The following is a 19,417-nucleotide window of genomic DNA, read 5'->3' on the forward strand; positions in this document are numbered from 1 at the left end:
TAGGGAGTCGCTGTGTCAGTAAAATATCTTCGGACGCTGTATCTTGGCTCCAAAGAACATAGCGCGGAAGCCCTGGTTCTCAAAGAATTCGCTTCCTTCTTTCCAAGTTGGGTGGAAGCTTTGACATAGCTTAGTTTGACATAGTCATTTTTACTAAATAATTAAAAAAACTGTAAAATTAAAACTGTAAATTATATATATATATATATATATATATATATATATATATATATATATATATATATATATGTATATATATATATATATATATATATATATATATATATATATATATATGTATATATGTTGTAGTAATTTCCTGTATGTAATCCTACTGTAATCCTACTATGAATAGCTATTGGATCAGCAAGACTTGGTCAATGCCTTTTGAATTACAATAAAATAAAAAATAAAAACCGAACGCACAAACCGCAGCCTGCCAGTTAAACTCTCGTATCTGTATCCCGTCTAAGCCAGACGGCGTGCGAGTTAGGCTGCCGGATCTGTATTGCTATAGGTGAAGCACTGTATTAAAATGATTGTGCATTTGCATGTTATTAAAACCAGTAATTCTAAACTTAATTCTAAACCGTACTGTGTGAGCTAACTTTATAATAAACTGAAAGATGAGTTACTGACGGCTTTTCTTTTTGGATGGAGGAGCTTTAGCGGCCTGATGGAGGATCACATCCTCAAAGAACTTCATCCGCTCCGTCCAGTTGGGCAGCCGCACTTGGAAAACTTCTCCGTACTCAACCCGGAACAGAGTCTGGAGCTGAGAAAGAGAAATTGAAACATCAACAGAGCGCCATATATAAACACTTGCAACTGCTTTGGTATAAATGTCTAGACTCACTGAGCCTCAGACAAGAGGTACAATTCTGCCAGGCTCTGCATGATGTTTATATATTTAAACATCTCTTCCTATATGTTATTTCACTGTTTCTGGCCCGTAGCTCATTAACGCAAGCGGATAAGATTTGAAGAAAAAAGCTTGAGAAAAACATTTTTAGATCAGGCCCAAAGAAGGTGGCAGTGTTTCTAGATCTGTTTATATACGGTTTTTGCTTCGCATGGTTAGTTTTGACTTGCATTTGTGGATGCAGCGACAAACTCTCTCAATGGTTTAATGATAACATGAACTGCAGATGTAGTTTCTATACTATCAATAGCTATTTGATCAGTGAGATATAGAAATACAGTAAAATAAAAAATAAAAACTGAACGCTAGGAAACAAACGTCAGCCTGCCAGTTATACTCTAGCATTTGAATCTCATCTAAGCCAGGCAGTATGCAAGTTAGGCTGCCCAATCTGTATCACTACAGGTGAAGTACTGTATTCAAATTATTGTGGAGAAATTAAGTGGAAAGTGCTGATTCCAAACTTTCAATCCATACCACATTTGCGTTTGTGAGATAATGATATATTTTAACATTTAAATCTGAAAAAGTTGTTGTTATGCACAGAAAAACGTCAAATACAACTTCACAAAATCCATTTTATATTTGCCGTTTTTGTCATTTTTTTTATCCTGCTCCTATAGATTTAATTAAATGTTATTCAGTATTTAACTACATAATGAAATATATGAGTCCTGTCGCGTGAGAAGGTCAGAGATGAACTCAAACAGCCAATCAGAGAGCCAGAAGAACACTTTCTGAACAGCAGAGCACAGAGACAGAGGATTTGCATCTAAAACACGGGCAGAAAAGAGCCGATATCACGTTTATAATGCTGGATCCAGTCGTCAGATCGCTCTGTTTACAATTTAGCTGCCAGTTTGTAGTGAAATGTTTCTCCAGCTGTCACTGTCTCGGTGCTGCTCACCACATATTAATCCCCAGTCTGCGCTTTAGCTGCTCATAAAAGCCCAAACAGGACCCGTAAGTTCTGTTTGTGTCGGGAGATCTAGGCAGATCTGGGATTCTGAGTTCTTATTTATCTGAAAACCGCTGCGTGTGTTATGCTCTCTCTCTTTGCCTGGTCATCTAGTGCGAGTGCCCTCACGACATTTGTGATGCTTTCTGTTTTAGAAATCAGTTAAGACTTTAAAAGTCGTGCAGTGCTCGTCCAGCCTAAACGTGGTTTTCCAGTTCCAAGAACGGTGCAGGTTTTTTATGTTCATGGTTAAAATTTTAGGGAATGTTATGAATTGTGTTCTGAACTACAAAACTATATAATTCCTGTGGTCACGGATTTTAGATCATGCACTCTCACAACTCCCCTATAACAATATTAATATTTACATGTGTATGGTGACACCCCTAGCGCCTCAGATTGTCTCTCCTCCAGATACGTTCACTACGGTTCCTTATTTTCCTTAGCTATGTTATTAATGTTAATATGCTGAATGTTTGAAAGCCCTTTTAACACATGAATGATTATACAAGCTTAACTTGAATGTCCTGCAAAACCAAGACTCCTAACGGCTTCACTCCCTGTGCATTACCTCCTCTGCCAGCTCGCTGTGAGAGAAGTTTGAGGTGGCCAGCAGTAATATGGGGGAGAATGAAGAGATGTCCTGCAGCAAGCTGAGAAACGTGGCCTTCAGGGTCCCACTCACAGTGTCCCACCACTGCTGGATATGGGGCAGGTACAGGATGCTGGGAGACGTCCGCTTAGCCTCGCAAAACACCTGAAGGAACGCAGAGTAGAGCCATGGGTAAAGGAGAGAACAGACAGACAAGATCAACCTAAGACATCTCTGAGAGTCCTCACATTGCTAACAAACACTAGAAATCAGTCCCGATCGTTTCGGGAGAAATACCAGAACTCCTCTAAACCCGCTCAATCTGCATCCAGGTCTCTTAAGGTGGCAAAACCTGTTGAAATGGACTCGTATGATTTACTGTGAACTATAAAAACGGACAAAATTTGCTTGCAGACACTTTAGACTGGATAAAAGTAGAAGAGGAAATATTTTATGATTTGAATTTGATGAAAAGTGACCGTTGTTTTGTGTTGAAATTAAGTCAGAAGTGCAGACTGTAAATCAAATTAAGTGTAATTAATTACATGAATCGAATGTATAACACAACGGCAACAGTAACTCTAGATCTCTAAGCGTGAATTCCATATTAAACACAAGAGTGAGATACTGGTGAGATACTGGCACTAGCTTGCTTAAGCATGAAGCCAAACACCGAGTTGATCAGCACAGTAGAGTCAATATCTCACAGTACAGCACCACCTTCAGTGTATTATGGCGATTATACCACAGATTACACTAATTATTGACTTTTATGATTCGTTTATAATAATTACTCATATCTGGTGTAAACAGCTTTGTTGATTACAATGGGATCGTTCTGGTTTTGTCACTGAAGCTCGCTTGATAGTTTTATTTGGTAGGCTTATTACCTGTGTTGAAGTTTTTACTGGTTGTTTCTGCTACGTTACAGACATTATCAGTCATGATAATGTCATCACTAACTCAGGGGAAGGTCAGCCAATCGCACTGAGAGGTCAGAACTAGCTGTTGTGTAATAATCAGGTACTAGACAAATGGCCGCATCACTGGTGATTCTGCTGCACGTGCTCATAAGAGACGAGTGTACCTGAGCACAGGCCTCCTCAGGAGAGGTGCTGCTGACGCCGAACAGCACTACCAGGTCCAGCGTATACACAGTGAACTTCTCCAGAGCGTGCAGCACGGCCGGGGCCAGATGGGAGCTCTGCCCTGAGCCGGGACCACCAGAGAGGAGCAACCGCGGACGGCAGGAGGTGGGCTGGAGGGCTGCGTTTCTATGAACGGAGGCAAAAGACAGAGGCAAAATCCCGCCGCTGTGTGTGAATTCACCGTTACAGTCAGATGTAAACGTTCGTACACCCCAGTCAAAAGACGTTTTGTTTATTTGCAGAGGTTAACGTACTTAAAACCTTTTTTATTTTCTCAAAAATTCAGTAAATAAACACCAACTGTGTCTCCGTAGAGGAGGTGTTTACTTATTTTCACCTAGAAAATCAACAACAACGTAGAATTTGTTGATAGAAAAATACCTGCAAAGCCATCTTTGGACCTGAAACCAAAGATCGGGGTCCAAAGAGCAGCTTTTATTTGTAAACAATAGTCTACAAGCTACTGTTAATAGCCCAGACTGAACTCCACCTCTTTGGGCTGAAAGGTGGCGGAAGCTGCTGTACCTGCCGCTCTGCAGGTAGCCTCGTGGGTGGGCGTGTCTGTGAATGTCCTCGGCGCTGGTGGACGGAGTCTCATCGTCAACGTACATCAGTTCATCGTCCAGGATATGACCCACAAGGCCTGAGAGTCGGGGGGAGGAAAGGGAAAACATCCATAAATGATCCACACTGTCATTTAGAGACTTCAGCACGTCTCCAATTCACCTGGAATTATGAGGGTTATTATTTTACAGTGGAGTGATTATCCTGTATTCCTATATCCTATAATTACATATGATTTCTTTCCCATTTGTGGACACAACACAAAACAATGTCGTTTTATTTTTTAATGACCATTCTCCAGCCTCTCTTTATCCCTTAGAATTAACAGGCTGTGTTTTTGTACTTTTTGTAAGCCCTCTGTCTTTTTTTTAATGCTAACAATTTGTTGTATTACTGTTTAGATGTATCTCCTGTCTGTTAAGCCCTTTAAGCTGGCATGAAAAGAGACATATAAATAAAAACTATTATTATTATGATTATTAAGTGAAGATAAGGTAACACATCGTCTACCGTCTAGAGAGACACATTTTAATACACAATTACTGTTTAATTACTGAATTTAACATTAATGGGGAAAAAATTAAATCGAAAATGTGGCCAGCGGAAAAGTTCATGTTTTGATGATCCAATATATTAAACTCAACAAATAAACAGAAACAGAAAATACGTATTCAGGGGTTCAAGCTTTTACATACTGTATGCTGTGCTACTGTACTGTACCGATAAGGCCTTAGGCAGCATTTCTAACATTGACCTTGGTAACATAATTGAAATAAGTACACTTAAAGATGGGCACTATTCAAACCGGGGGGCAACTTATCAACTGACCGCTGTCCCTCTCCCGTTTGAGCCCCTGCTCTGCGTGAGGGTAAATCCTATGCAGAACGGTCAATATGTTGGCGAGTAAGGAGCTCAGCAGCGGCTGCAGCACAGGGTCCAGGGCTCTAGCGGGCGAGGAGACGGCCCGCTGAGACGCCGGCACCATCTTCATCATCGCGTACACGAAGTCCCGGCTAGAGATGGAGATGGAGTTCACGTCGAGCAAGAGTTTGCTGGAGGTGCCGTAGATCTGAGGGTAGCGACGGCGCAGAGCGCAGAGAGCGGCTTCCGTACACACGGCCTTAACGTCTGCCCCGCAGTAACCTGGAGGAGCACGGCGGGGGGGACGACAAAGCAGCCAGCAGCATCATTACACGGGAATCGGTACAGTGCAGTAAGACCTGAGAAAAAACTGCTTCAATTCATTCATTATCTAAAAAATACCATAACCATAAATACCATAACTCCCCACTGTAAAACAGGACTAACAGAGGTTTTTAAATGGGCTGAGCAGCTTCCCAAAAACATTAAGTGATATGTATTGTTACTGACCAATAATCCTCCCGAGATGGAAACTTGTGGTCTGGTCAGTCTTACCGACACACTTATCTGACAGCTCCTCGAGGAAGGCGTCAGACGGAGAAGGCTTCCACTGCCTGGTGTGAATCTTCAAAATAGCCTTTCGAGCCTGAAATGAATAAAATTAAACAAAGCAGTCAGTAGTTTTTGACTGTTAACAGAACATGATACCCTTGAAACAGAGTGAATGAATGAGTAAAAGACTGAATGAATGAATTCATTCACAACTTTGTTGTCATTGTACAAGTACAATAATATTTAGGCATTTATTGTTTTATATGTACAACCCCAATTCCAGTGAAGTTGGGACGTTGTGTAAAGCAAATAAAAACAGAAAACGATGATTTGCAAATCCTTTTCAGCCGATATTCAATTGAATTCACTACAAAGACGAGATATTTAATGTTCAAACGGATAAACTTTATTGTTTTTTGCAAATATTCACTCATTTTGAATTTGATGCCTGCAACACGTTCCAGAGAAGTTGGGACAGGGGCGTGTTTCCCACTGTGTTACATCACCTTTCCTTTAACACTCAATAAGCGTTTGGGAACTGAGGACACTGATTGTTGAAGCTTTGTAGGTGGAATTCTTTCCCATTCCTGCTTGATGTCCAGCTTCAGCTGCTCAGCAGTCCGGGGGGCTCCGCTGTCGTATTTTGAGCTTCATAATGCGCCACACATTTTCAATGGGAGACGGTCTGGACTGCAGGCAGGTCAGTCTAGTACCCGCACTCTTTTACTACGACGCCACGCTGTTGGAACACGTGCAGAATGTGAAAGAAACGTTGATCTTAAACTGTTGGACTATTTGCTCATGCAGTTGTTCACTAAGTGGTGAACCTCGCCCGTCCTTGCTTGTGAACGACTGAGCCTTTCAGGGATGCTCCCTTTATACCCAATCATGACACTCACCTGTTTCCAGTTAACCTGTTCACCTGTGGAACGTTCCAAACAGGTGTTTTTGAGCATTCCTCAACTTTCCCAGTCTTTTGTTGCCCCTGTCCCAACTTCTTTGGAACGTGTTGCAGGCATCAAATTCAAAATGAGTGAATATTTGCAAAAAACAATAAAGTTTATCCGTTTGAACATTAAATATCTCGTCTTTGTAGTGGATTCAGTTGAATATCGGTTGAAAGGGATTTGCAGATCATCGTCTTCTGTTTTTATTTATGTTTTACACAACGTCCCAACTTCACTGTATATATATATATATATAAATACTCTTACAAAAGGTTTAGGAAACTGAAAATTGTAAATTTGTAAGCCTATTTAATTGAGCAGTAAGCATTTATTCGCTCAAAAACCATTAATGTTATGGATAAATACAAATAATATATAAAATATAAATAAAATATAAAATATATAATGCGAATATAAGTGTTAGTTTTACTGTATTCATATTTGCATTTATTACTGCCAAAAACAATCTCTTCATAATATATAAATCACATTTTATATATACAGACACACACACACACACACACACACATATATATAAAATACACACACACACACAAAGTCTTAGGCACCCAAGACACATTTTCAAAATCTATTTATTTGTGTTAATATTTGTGTTAATATTTGAATAAACAAAAAATGATATATATATATGTGTGTGTATGTATATATATTTTGACATCATTTGAAAATGCATGTTGACGTTTACAATGTGTATAAATTTCAAGATGAACAGACCAAAATGACTTGGGGGGAAAAGTTCTGGTTCCACTGACTAATGTTCAAAGTTTTTTCCTTCTGTAAAGTTACCATTTTGGATTTACGAGGTTTTGATGCAACGGCAGCGATATATATAAAAACACTCAATCTGTAATGAGGGGTATTAAAATATTGCCAATTTGATATGAGAATGTGTGCCTGGATCAAAGAGCAACAGAAATTGAGATAATAAAGATGAGAAAAACGCTAAATATAGCAGTGCAAAGCTGCTCATCTCTATCAGCACTAACTGTGACTGCTACATTCATCCCATTCATTTTCACGAAAAACATAAATATTGTTCTGACCTCTCTGTCTGGCAAACCGAAGAGAAACTCTCTGTCAAATCGTCCAGGTCTTCTGAGTGCTGGGTCGATGGAATCCAGTCTGTTGGTGGCGCCGATGACCACCACTTCTCCCCGACTGTCAAGGCCATCCATAAGGGCCAGCAGAGTGGACACGATGGAGCTATGAGAGCACAGAAAACACACAGGCTGAGTTATGACCCTTAAACATGACTAACCATTCAGAGGGGCCTGTTCCCACTGCTGCCACTGCTTCACACATACCTGTGTATCTGATCCTGCCGGCTGGACCGCACTGGGGCCAATCCATCGATTTCATCAAAGAAGATAATGGACGGACGCATCTGATAAGCCTGAATAAAAGTGCAGACGTAAGTTGATATCCCTTATCCCTACAGTCTGACGGTAATAATTGTGGAGTGATTTTAATCCAGTATGAATCTGCAGTGTGTAGTTTTACAGTCTGACTGTAATAATTGTGGAGTGATTTTAATCCAGTATGAATCTGCAGTGTGTAGTTTTACAGTCTGACGGTAATAATTGTGGAGTGATTTTAATCCAGTATGAATCTGCAGTGTGTAGTTTTACAGTCTGACTGTAATAATTGTGGAGTGATTTTAATCCAGTATGAATCTGCAGTATGTAGTTTCACAGTCTGACTGTAATAATTGTGGAGTGATTTTAATCCAGTATGAATCTGCAGTGTGTGTAGTTTTACAGTCTGACTGTAATAATTGTGGAGTGATTTTAATCCAGTATGAATCTGCAGTGTGTAGTTTCACAGTCTGACTGTAATAATTGTGGAGTGATTTTAATCCAGTATGAATCTGCAGTATGTGTAGTTTTACAGTCTGACTGTAATAATTGTGGAGAGATTTTAATCCAGTATGAATCTGCAGCGTGTAGTTTTACAGTCTGACTGTAATAATTGTGGAGTGATTTTAATCCAGTATGAATCTGCAGTGTGTAGTTTTACAGTCTGACTGTAATAATTGTGGAGTGATTTTAATCCAGTATGAATCTCCAGTCTGTGTAGTTTTACAGTCTGACTGTAATAATTGTGGAGAGATTTTAATCCAGTATGAATCTGCAGCGTGTAGTTTTACAGTCTGACTGTAATAATTGTGGAGTGATTTTAATCCAGTATGAATCTGCAGTGTGTAGTTTTACAGTCTGACTGTAATAATTGTGGAGTGATTTTAATCCAGTATGAATCTGCAGTGTGTGTAGTTTTACAGTCTGACTGTAATAATTGTGGAGTGATTTTAATCCAGTATGAATCTGCAGTGTGTAGTTTTACAGTCTGACTGTAATAATTGTGGAGTGATTTTAATCCAGTATGAATCTGCAGTGTGTAGTTTTACAGTCTGACTGTAATAATTGTGGAGTGATTTTAATCCAGTATGAATCTGCAGCGTGTAGTTTTACAGTCTGACTGTAATAATTGTGGAGTGATTTTAATCCAGTATGAATCTGCAGTGTGTAGTTTTACAGTCTGACTGTAATAATTGTGGAGTGATTTTAATCCAGTATGAATCTGCAGTGTGTGTAGTTTTACAGTCTGACTGTAATAATTGTGGAGTGATTTTAATCCAGTATGAATCTGCAGTGTGTAGTTTTACAGTCTGACTGTAATAATTGTGGAGTGATTTTAATCCAGTATGAATCTGCAGTGTGTAGTTTTACAGTCTGACGGTAATAATTGTGGAGTGATTTTAATCCAGTATGAATCTGCAGTGTGTAGTTTTACAGTCTGACTGTAATAATTGTGGAGTGATTTTAATCCAGTATGAATCTGCAGTGTGTAGTTTTACAGTCTGACTGTAATAATTGTGGAGCGATTTTAATCCAGTATGAATCTGCAGTGTGTAGTTTTACAGTCTGACTGTAATAATTGTGGAGTGATTTTAATCCAGTATGAATCTGCAGTGTGTAGTTTTACAGTCTGACTGTAATAATTGTGGAGCGATTTTAATCCAGTATGAATCTGCAGCGTGTAGTTTTACAGTCTGACTGTAATAATTGTGGAGCGATTTTAATCCAGTATGAATCTGCAGCGTGTAGTTTTACAGTCTGACTGTAATAATTGTGGAGTGATTTTAATCCAGTATGAATCTGCAGTGTGTAGTTTTACAGTCTGACTGTAATAATTGTGGAGTGATTTTAATCCAGTATGAATCTGCAGTGTGTAGTTTTACAGTCTGACTGTAATAATTGTGGAGTGATTTTAATCCAGTATGAATCTGCAGCGTGTAGTTTTACAGTCTGACTGTAATAATTGTGGAGTGATTTTAATCCAGTATGAATCTGCAGTGTGTAGTTTTACAGTCTGACTGTAATAATTGTGGAGTGATTTTAATCCAGTATGAATCTGCAGCGTGTAGTTTTACAGTCTGACTGTAATAATTGTGGAGTGATTTTAATCCAGTATGAATCTGCAGTGTGTAGTTTTACAGTCTGACTGTAATAATTGTGGAGTGATTTTAATCCAGTATGAATCTGCAGTGTGTAGTTTTACAGTCTGACTGTAATAATTGTGGAGTGATTTTAATCCAGTATGAATCTGCAGCGTGTAGTTTTACAGTCTGACTGTAATAATTGTGGAGTGATTTTAATCCAGTATGAATCTGCAGTGTGTAGTTTTACAGTCTGACTGTAATAATTGTGGAGTGATTTTAATCCAGTATGAATCTGCAGTGTGTAGTTTTACAGTCTGACTGTAATAATTGTGGAGTGATTTTAATCCAGTATGAATCTGCAGTGTGTGTAGTTTTACAGTCTGACTGTAATAATTGTGGAGAGATTTTAATCCAGTATGAATCTGCAGTGTGTAGTTTTACAGTCTGACTGTAACAATTGTGGAGAGATTTTAATCCAGTATGAATCTGCAGTGTGTGTAGTTTTACAGTCTGACTGTAATAATTGTGGAGTGATTTTAATCCAGTATGAATCTGCAGTGTGTGTAGTTTTACAGTCTGACTGTAATAATTGTGGAGTGATTTTAATCCAGTATGAATCTGCAGTGTGTAGTTTTACAGTCTGACTGTAATAATTGTGGAGTGATTTTAATCCAGTATGAATCTGCAGTGTGTGTAGTTTTACAGTCTGACTGTAATAATTGTGGAGTGATTTTAATCCAGTATGAATCTGCAGTGTGTAGTTTTACAGTCTGACTGTAATAATTGTGGAGTGATTTTAATCCAGTATGAATCTGCAGTGTGTAGTTTTACAGTCTGATGGTAATAATTGTGGAGTGATTTTAATCCAGTATGAATCTGCAGTGTGTAGTTTTACAGTCTGACTGTAATAATTGTGGAGTGATTTTAATCCAGTATGAATCTGCAGTGTGTAGTTTTACAGTCTGACTGTAATAATTGTGGAGTGATTTTAATCCAGTATGAATCTGCAGCGTGTAGTTTTACAGTCTGACTGTAATAATTGTGGAGTGATTTTAATCCAGTATGAATCTGCAGTGTGTAGTTTTACAGTCTGACTGTAATAATTGTGGAGTGATTTTAATCCAGTATGAATCTGCAGTGTGTAGTTTTACAGTCTGACTGTAATAATTGTGGAGTGATTTTAATCCAGTATGAATCTGCAGTGTGTAGTTTTACAGTCTGACTGTAATAATTGTGGAGTGATTTTAATCCAGTATGAATCTGCAGTGTGTAGTTTTACAGTCTGACTGTAATAATTGTGGAGTGATTTTAATCTAGTATGAATCTGCAGCGTGTAGTTTTACAGTCTGACTGTAATAATTGTGAGTGATTTTAATCCAGTATGAATCTGCAGTGTGTAGTTTTACAGTCTGACTGTAATAATTGTGGAGTGATTTTAATCCAGTATGAATCTGCAGCGTGTAGTTTTACAGTCTGACTGTAATAATTGTGGAGTGATTTTAATCCAGTATGAATCTGCAGTGTGTAGTTTTACAGTCTGACTGTAATAATTGTGGAGTGATTTTAATCCAGTATGAATCTGCAGTGTGTAGTTTTACAGTCTGACTGTAATAATTGTGGAGTGATTTTAATCCAGTATGAATCTGCAGTGTGTAGTTTTACAGTCTGACTGTAATAATTGTGGAGTGATTTTAATCCAGTATGAATCTGCAGTGTGTAGTTTTACAGTCTGACTGTAATAATTGTGGAGTGATTTTAATCTAGTATGAATCTGCAGCGTGTAGTTTTACAGTCTGACTGTAATAATTGTGAGTGATTTTAATCCAGTATGAATCTGCAGTGTGTAGTTTTACAGTCTGACTGTAATAATTGTGGAGTGATTTTAATCTAGTATGAATCTGCAGTGTGTGTAGTTTTACAGTCTGACTGTAATAATTGTGGAGTGATTTTAATCCAGTATGAATCTGCAGTGTGTAGTTTTACAGTCTGACTGTAATAATTGTGGAGTGATTTTAATCCAGTATGAATCTGCAGCGTGTAGTTTTACAGTCTGACTGTAATAATTGTGGAGTGATTTTAATCCAGTATGAATCTGCAGTGTGTAGTTTTACAGTCTGACTGTAATAATTGTGGAGCGATTTTAATCCAGTATGAATCTGCAGTGTGTGTAGTTTTACAGTCTGACTGTAATAATTGTGGAGTGATTTTAATCCAGTATGAATCTGCAGTGTGTAGTTTTACAGTCTGACTGTAATAATTGTGGAGTGATTTTAATCCAGTATGAATCTGCAGTGTGTAGTTTTACAGTCTGTCTGTAATAATTGTGGAGCGATTTTAATCCAGTATGAATCTGCAGCGTGTAGTTTTACAGTCTGACTGTAATAATTGTGGAGCGATTTTAATCCAGTATGAATCTGCAGCGTGTAGTTTTACAGTCTGTCTGTAATAATTGTGGAGCGATTTTAATCCAGTATGAATCTGCAGTGTGTAGTTTTACAGTCTGACTGTAATAATTGTGGAGCGATTTTAATCCAGTATGAATCTGCAGCGTGTAGTTTTACAGTCTGACTGTAATAATTGTGGAGTGATTTTAATCCAGTATGAATCTGCAGTGACCTGTTCGAAGAGCAGGCGGAGCTGTCTCTCAGACTCTCCGACCCATTTACTGAGGCAGTCCGCTCCCTTCCTCATAAAGAACGCCACCTTCTTCTCTCCACTACTGCATTCGTTTGCCAGAGCGCGGGCCACCAGCGTCTTCCCTGTTCCAGGAGGACCATAAAATAAACAGCCCCTGAAACACACAAAGGAGCGGTTAACCGTTGTTGAGACACAAATGTATCTATTTATATATAATCTATATGTAATATATTTCTGTAATAAAGTATGATCTATCCTTCTTTACTAATGTAATGTCCAAATGCTGTTGTTGCATTTCTTTTGATATTTAAAGAGCAGGATTTAAGAAAGCCAACATATAGCAATTTCTATTTAATATATGCCACACAATCTCAAATGAATAATAAGCATTTCCATATAAATGTTTAAGCATTGCGTCAGTGCATCCAATAATAAAAGCAGTAAAATTAGAATTTGTGATTTTTCAAAATTGTTGAGATATAAACTATGAAAAAAGTAATTCAGGGTATTTCAGTTTGAAATGGTTGATTGTAGAGACTACAACAGTTTTTACAGTGGTGGTGATGGGAACCAGAGGTCGTCATGTCTACAACACAAATATGGACATTTTATTTACCACCCAAAACCACCAGTGAACCTACAGGTGTCTTCTGAGTTTTAAATGGAACGTTGATGACGGAAAAATAGCGGTAAAATAGGTTTTTCAGAAAAATGAATACTGTATTTTATTACATGTGGAAATGCATATTCATAACCATTTCACGTAGCAACTTTCTGTGAGGGAGGTGGATGTCTGGTTCCTATCACCACCACTGTGAACAGTTCTGTAAGTTTTTATAGAACAGAGCATTTTACACCAAACCACTCTGAACTAAAACAACAAACTATATAATTATGTGGAAAAATGACTGGAGTTCCCCTGCAAAGTATAAAGTACAGTGAAGAAGGGCTTCAACGTATTTCAGTGATATATTTAGTTATACATAGACATTCTTGCAATTCTACATTCTTGCAGAGTCAAACCACAATCTGCCACACCAGCCAATTAACCAATGCAATACAATAAAATACAATAAAATAAAATATAAGTGCAGCTTATAATTCAGTGCTGATTTAAGTGCTGTGTAAAGAGACGGTCTTCAGTCTGTGTTTGAAGACCGTGAGAGACTCTGCTGTTCGGACAGCCAGGGGGAGTTCATTCCCCCACCTGGGCTCCAGTACAGAGAACATTCTCCACGCTGGTCTTCCACGCGCCTTGAAGGATGGCGGGTCAAGCCGAGCTGTACTCGAAGCTCGAAGGGCTCGTGATCCAGTTCCAGATTTCTCCATTGCCATCAAGTCGGTAGGGGCTGGTCCATTTCTGGCTTTGTAGGCCAGCGTTAGGGTTTAAATCTGATGCAGATACAGGAAGCCAGTGAAGGGAGCGCAGCAGTGGGGTGACGTGGCTGAACTTGGGCAGATTGAAGACGAGCCGTGCTGCCGCATCCTGGATGAGCTGCAGAGGCTTGAGGGCCGCATGGGAAGACCAGCCAAGAGCGAGTTGCAGTAGTCAAGCCTTGAGATGACAAGAGACTGCACGAGCACCTGGGTGGCCTCTCGGGTGAGGAAGGGTCAGATCCTCCGGATGTTGTACAGGAGAAACCTGCACGACTGACTCGGGTTCGCGATGTGAGTTGAGAACGATAACTGACCATCCAGAATCACACCAAGACTTCTCGCCTCTACAGACGGAACAATCAGGGAGTTCTCGAATGAGACGGTGAGATCATGATGAGACATAGAGACAGTATACATTTTAAAATGACCTGAGTGGCTGTGTTGTTGTTCTTTAAAGTGGCTTAGTGTTAAAGTGTTATTGTCCATAGCAAAGATGATATGATACAAAGTGACTGACTGAAAATGGTAGTTGGGGACGGACCCACAGCTTCACAGCTTGTTGAGAAGCCTGACAGCCTGTGGGATGAAACTGTTCATTAGCCAGGTTGTTCTAGCCTGATTCCCTAAATGTAACTAAAGCCCAGCAGTGAGGAGCTGAACTTTCCCCTCCTCTGCTGTCCCTGCAGACGGGCAGGGTCGCCTACAGAGTAGGCGGGTACTTGACCAAGCTCCACATTTATTTATTCCACTTGGTGTCGCTTACGCCCCCGTCCCATTTCTTCTTTTTACCCCTACCCCTTGTTTTCGAGTGTTCCCCCTTGTTCCTGAGCTACAGGGCAGTGGTTGAGATCTTCCCTCTGAAATGAGACCCTCTAATAAAAGAGCATCACTTCATTATCAGCTACTAGCGCCGCTCTGTAGGCGACCCTGCCCGTCTGCAGGGACAGCAGAGGAGGGGAAAGTTCAGCTCCTCACTGCTGGGCTTTAGTTACATTTAGGGATCATACGCCTTCAAAGAGGGGGCAGTTATTTATTATCACCCCCCCCTAATTCTTCAGTGATATGAAGCTGAAGTCAGATATTCAGATTCCCTAGACGTGACCGTGCAAAACGGAGGGGGTAGGGCTGAGTGGTAGGGACGAGGGGTGAAATGGGATTGGGCCTTATTCTCACCTTGGTGGCTGGATTTTGAACTTGTCGAAGACCTCAGGATAGACCAGAGGGAAAACTACCATCTCCTTCAGTGCTGCGATGTGGCTGTCTAGACCTCCAACACTGTCAAAGCGGACCTGCAGAGGAGGACAGGAGGGCGGGATGAGCTACTGAACTGTAGTTTCCTGAGCGAAGAGCGAATTTCACGTAACGGAGCTCACCGACTGGTCGATCTCCATCGGGTCAACATCAGCAAGGTTTCGTCCAAGCTTCATCCGGTCTTTGCGGACGCCTAGAATATCCTCTTTACGCAGATTCACAGGGAAGAGCCTGAGGGAGAAACCAATGAGGTTCTGAGATGGACTGAATCAGACCAAATCTCCCAAACTGTCACCAAAATGTTTTAGTGGCTATACAGAAGAACCACCTGCAGAAGTCTAACCATCTCATCAGGTGAGGCCGGAGGCAACACTAACATTCTAAATCAATGACTTAATAATTGAATGACGCAAACAAATCAGTTACTGTATAAATGTCATGACATCACAACCTAGTATGAACAATGAGATCAGGTGTGTCTGCATGAATCTTGGTTTGAGGAGGTAATGCATCAATACCCCCTCACACACACACACACACACACACACACACACACACACACTCCTCTTTTGATGCTCTACTTGCACTATGTGGTACACTGCCGCTAATACTGTGTTTACTCCAGCACTAAGTGCTGCTATCTGACTGCATCTACTCACAGATCACAGCATGTTAAATAAACGAGTGCTGTGTCGGTCCTGTCTGTTTACTGTGTCTAACGTCGGTTTTGTCGTGTTTATTGCTTCAAGTTAACGTTTTTTTGCACACTTATGTCTGCATGTTTGCACTTTTTGTTCCATGGTTCACCGTGATGTTCCTGGAGGAACGTAATTTCATTCCACATAGATGGAATGACAATAAAAGCCTCTTGGACTTGAGATGAGCTTTTAAAATAGCAGTATGACGCTGCGGGATGAATGAAATAATGCCTTGGCTGTATCTGCTTCAGATATACACATAAATTCCACATGAATAAAATATATTACACTAACAAACCTATCAGCTGTTTCTGGCAATAATAATTATGATGTAATATACTGTGAAATTCTGGAAACATTTGAATCAATAGACGTTTTCAGCGTCTTTCGGTGCAACTCAAAGTGCGGTTTTGGAGGAAACAGTAAGTAAAACTTTTAAACAGGTTAGGTTTAAACAGTATATTACCCCTTCGTACCCAAATAAGTCTCTCTGCATTGGTGGCTACCAAAGCCTTCATGTGCCATTTATTTCGACTGAGAGGATGCAGAGGACTGCGGGATTTCTTAGCCAATGCAAACTACAACAGTGACTGTTTACATGCAAAGACTTTTGCCAATCTAATTGAACACACTCAAATTATCGATTAAGACTGAGGTGTTTATGTTCACTCTACTCAACAATCTGATGGAAAATCTCCGTTTATATTCAGACTACAAGTTATCCAAAATTACGCTCACGCATAAAGAACCACTTAGTGTAGACGTTACCATGACTACGAGCATCAGAGTCCAGTCAGAGTGAGATGAGCAGCAGTGAGCAGTGATTGTGTTTTTAACTGCTTTAAAATGACGTCAGACTCAGGAAAACGTCCTTCACACGTCCTTATTAAAGAAGGCCGAGAGGAAGACGTCGTGCTCTGAGACACATAAGCTGGACGTCCGTCCCACCGCCGTCTTTTAAAGATCAGAGCATGAACTTCGTCTCCTCTGCAGACCAGTTTCTGCTCCGCCGTGTTGAACGGTATAAACTCTCACTGTGACGCGACGCACATGCAGAACGGACTGAAACTTTCCGATAGGGAATGTAATCGGATACAGGAGTTTACTCGGATATTATTCTTCTATTTAATGGATTATTTACAGGCTTACCCAGGATTTCAATCAGATAGAAACTGTATTCCGAATGGCCTCAATCAGATTAGACTACTCCGACTGAGGTGTTTACATGGATGTATTCTAGTCCGACTGAGCTATTAGTCGGATTATTAACAGATTATTAGGCTGCATGTAAACGTGGCTAATGATGCCTTCCAGAACTTGCCAGATGAAGGTGCTGCAGAAGGCAGCGTTTTAAAAAACACTGGACTGGTGTGTGACTCGATGGTGCCAGAATGCAAAAGAGCTAATGTTGGATATCTTTCCAAGACAACTTTCAGTCAAGGAGTTAATTCAGTACCTTCTGTCATCATCAGAAGAATCGTCCTTCTCAGAGGAGCCCTTATTGTACCAAGTGTGTTTTCTCCTGTGGGTCAAACATCATCACATACTCAAGACCAATAACAAGCTTAATAATTCACTGAGCACTGATGAGTTACAATGTCCATTAAAATGTTTGGACTCACTGTTTCTAATAAATAACATCAATTTTGTGATTCTACAACTTCCAGGATTCTGTGAACTCCTAATAAAGTTAACCCACTGCGTCTGAGGTCATTTTCTCAATTTGTTCATATCTTCTTAATGGCTCTTCATATAATATGATCCTCATATGACCATGTCACTGGTCAGTTTCACTCAGAATGTAGATGGACACACGAATCCAGCAGCTCCACAAGGTGAGAGTTCAGATGACATGCATCTCAGCCCCTCTTCACAGGACTCAAGATGCGAGTCTCATATGATCTCGAGATAAGACGGAACGGAAAGGGCGGCTCTACGGATTCGGGAAATGTTTGAACTGGATTTCTGTGCTGGACTGTCATAAAGATACAGAAAAAGATATAGAAGCATTGAATTTGGCGTGCGAGTGAGTTTGTGGAGCCCAGAGGATTAACATCCAGAGTGAATAATAAAATCAATGTCCAGAATAAAAGTATAAGGAAATCGATATGCAGAATGAAATGAATATCTAATCTAATATCTAATCTATCTATAAGTTCTAATAAAATTATATCCTTTTAATGAAGTTCTCAATGAAATGTCTAGGTTCTAAGATTCCAGTAAAGCAATGATAATAATCTAAAGTCTTTTAAATGATATTGTAGGAATAAACTTTTAATCTAGTGCCTGATTTCATCCCGCAAAGCAGGAGAAACTGAGGCTACAGGTGAGCAGCATGTGGATCAGACCTGTACACAGTCCTGGGCAGTGAGTCACTGAAGCGGAAGCTCCCTACGGCAGCCTGAGGGTTACAAAACGGTGGGTTCCTGAACTCTGGAGTCACAGCAAGAAACAAATTCTCCATTAGGGTCTGTTAACAAATCCATCAAAACCTTAAAGGTACAGAACTCTCATGTAGCCCGAGACCCCTGGTCCCAAGTGTACTTGATCAGCCGAGATTTGTTCGGTGCCTGAACTTTGCTTCTTTAGTTTTACACCGGAGCTACAAGGCTAATGTAGCTAACATGTAACAGAAGCTTATACCCACCAATTAGCATGTTGCTAACTACATGTCCAAGTCATCACACTCACCTCAAACCGTGTGTTTTCTAAACGACTTCATTACATGGCTTATGACATTCTGTACTGAACTGTTTCTCCACTCACTGTCCACTTTATCAGCTCCACTGACCGTATAGCTGCTCTCTGTAGTTCTACAGTTACAGACTGTAGTCCATCTGTTTCTCTGATACTCTGTTACCCTGTTCTTCAGTGGTCAGGACCCCCATGGACCCTCACAGAGCAGGTACTGTTTGGGTGGTGGGTCATTCTCAGCACTGCAGTGACACTGACGTGGTGGTGGTGTATTAGTGCGTGTTGCGCTGGTGCGAGTGGATCAGACACAGCAGAGCTGCTGGACTGAGAATAGTCCACCAACCAAAAATATCCAGCCAACAGCGTCCTGTGGGCAGCGTCCTGTGACCACTGATGAAGGACTAGAGGATGACCAACACAAACTGTGCAGCAGCAGATGAGCTGTCGTCTCTGACTTTACATCTACAAGGTGGACCGACAAGATAGGAGTGTCTAATAGAGTGGACAGTGAGTGGACACAGTGTTTAAAAACTCCAGTAGCACTGCTGTGTCTGATCCACTTGTACCAGCGCAACACACACTAACAAACCACCACCACGTCAGTGTTACCGCAGTGCTGATAATGACCCACCACCCAAACAGCACCTGCTCTGTGAGGGTCCATGGGGGTCCTGACCACTGAAGAACAGGGTAACAGAGTATCAGAGAAACAGATGGACTACAGTCTGTAACTGTAGAACTACAGAGTGCAGCTAT

General features: G+C 40.2%; 1 protein-coding gene across 1 annotated transcript in view; it reads right to left on the minus strand.

Annotated features, from left to right (window-relative positions):
• Positions 1–19,417, minus strand: part of LOC108410887 (ATPase family AAA domain-containing protein 2-like) — a 39,318-nt gene that overhangs the window by 11,290 nt on the left and 8,611 nt on the right. Inside the window, exons 7-19 of the mRNA XM_037535193.1 lie at positions 18,316–18,400; positions 17,424–17,489; positions 15,392–15,500; positions 15,192–15,307; positions 12,621–12,795; positions 7,870–7,958; positions 7,609–7,768; positions 5,601–5,691; positions 5,013–5,327; positions 4,200–4,263; positions 3,560–3,815; positions 2,452–2,637; positions 640–775 (exon numbers count right to left, since the gene is read on the minus strand). Coding sequence (XP_037391090.1) covers positions 640–775; positions 2,452–2,637; positions 3,560–3,815; positions 4,200–4,263; positions 5,013–5,327; positions 5,601–5,691; positions 7,609–7,768; positions 7,870–7,958; positions 12,621–12,795; positions 15,192–15,307; positions 15,392–15,500; positions 17,424–17,489; positions 18,316–18,400 — 1,848 coding nt within the window. The remainder of the gene's footprint in view (positions 1–639; positions 776–2,451; positions 2,638–3,559; positions 3,816–4,199; positions 4,264–5,012; positions 5,328–5,600; positions 5,692–7,608; positions 7,769–7,869; positions 7,959–12,620; positions 12,796–15,191; positions 15,308–15,391; positions 15,501–17,423; positions 17,490–18,315; positions 18,401–19,417) is intronic.

The sequence above is a fragment of the Pygocentrus nattereri genome, chromosome 27 (assembly GCF_015220715.1).
Source record: "Pygocentrus nattereri isolate fPygNat1 chromosome 27, fPygNat1.pri, whole genome shotgun sequence".
Lineage (NCBI taxonomy): Eukaryota > Metazoa > Chordata > Actinopteri > Characiformes > Serrasalmidae > Pygocentrus > Pygocentrus nattereri.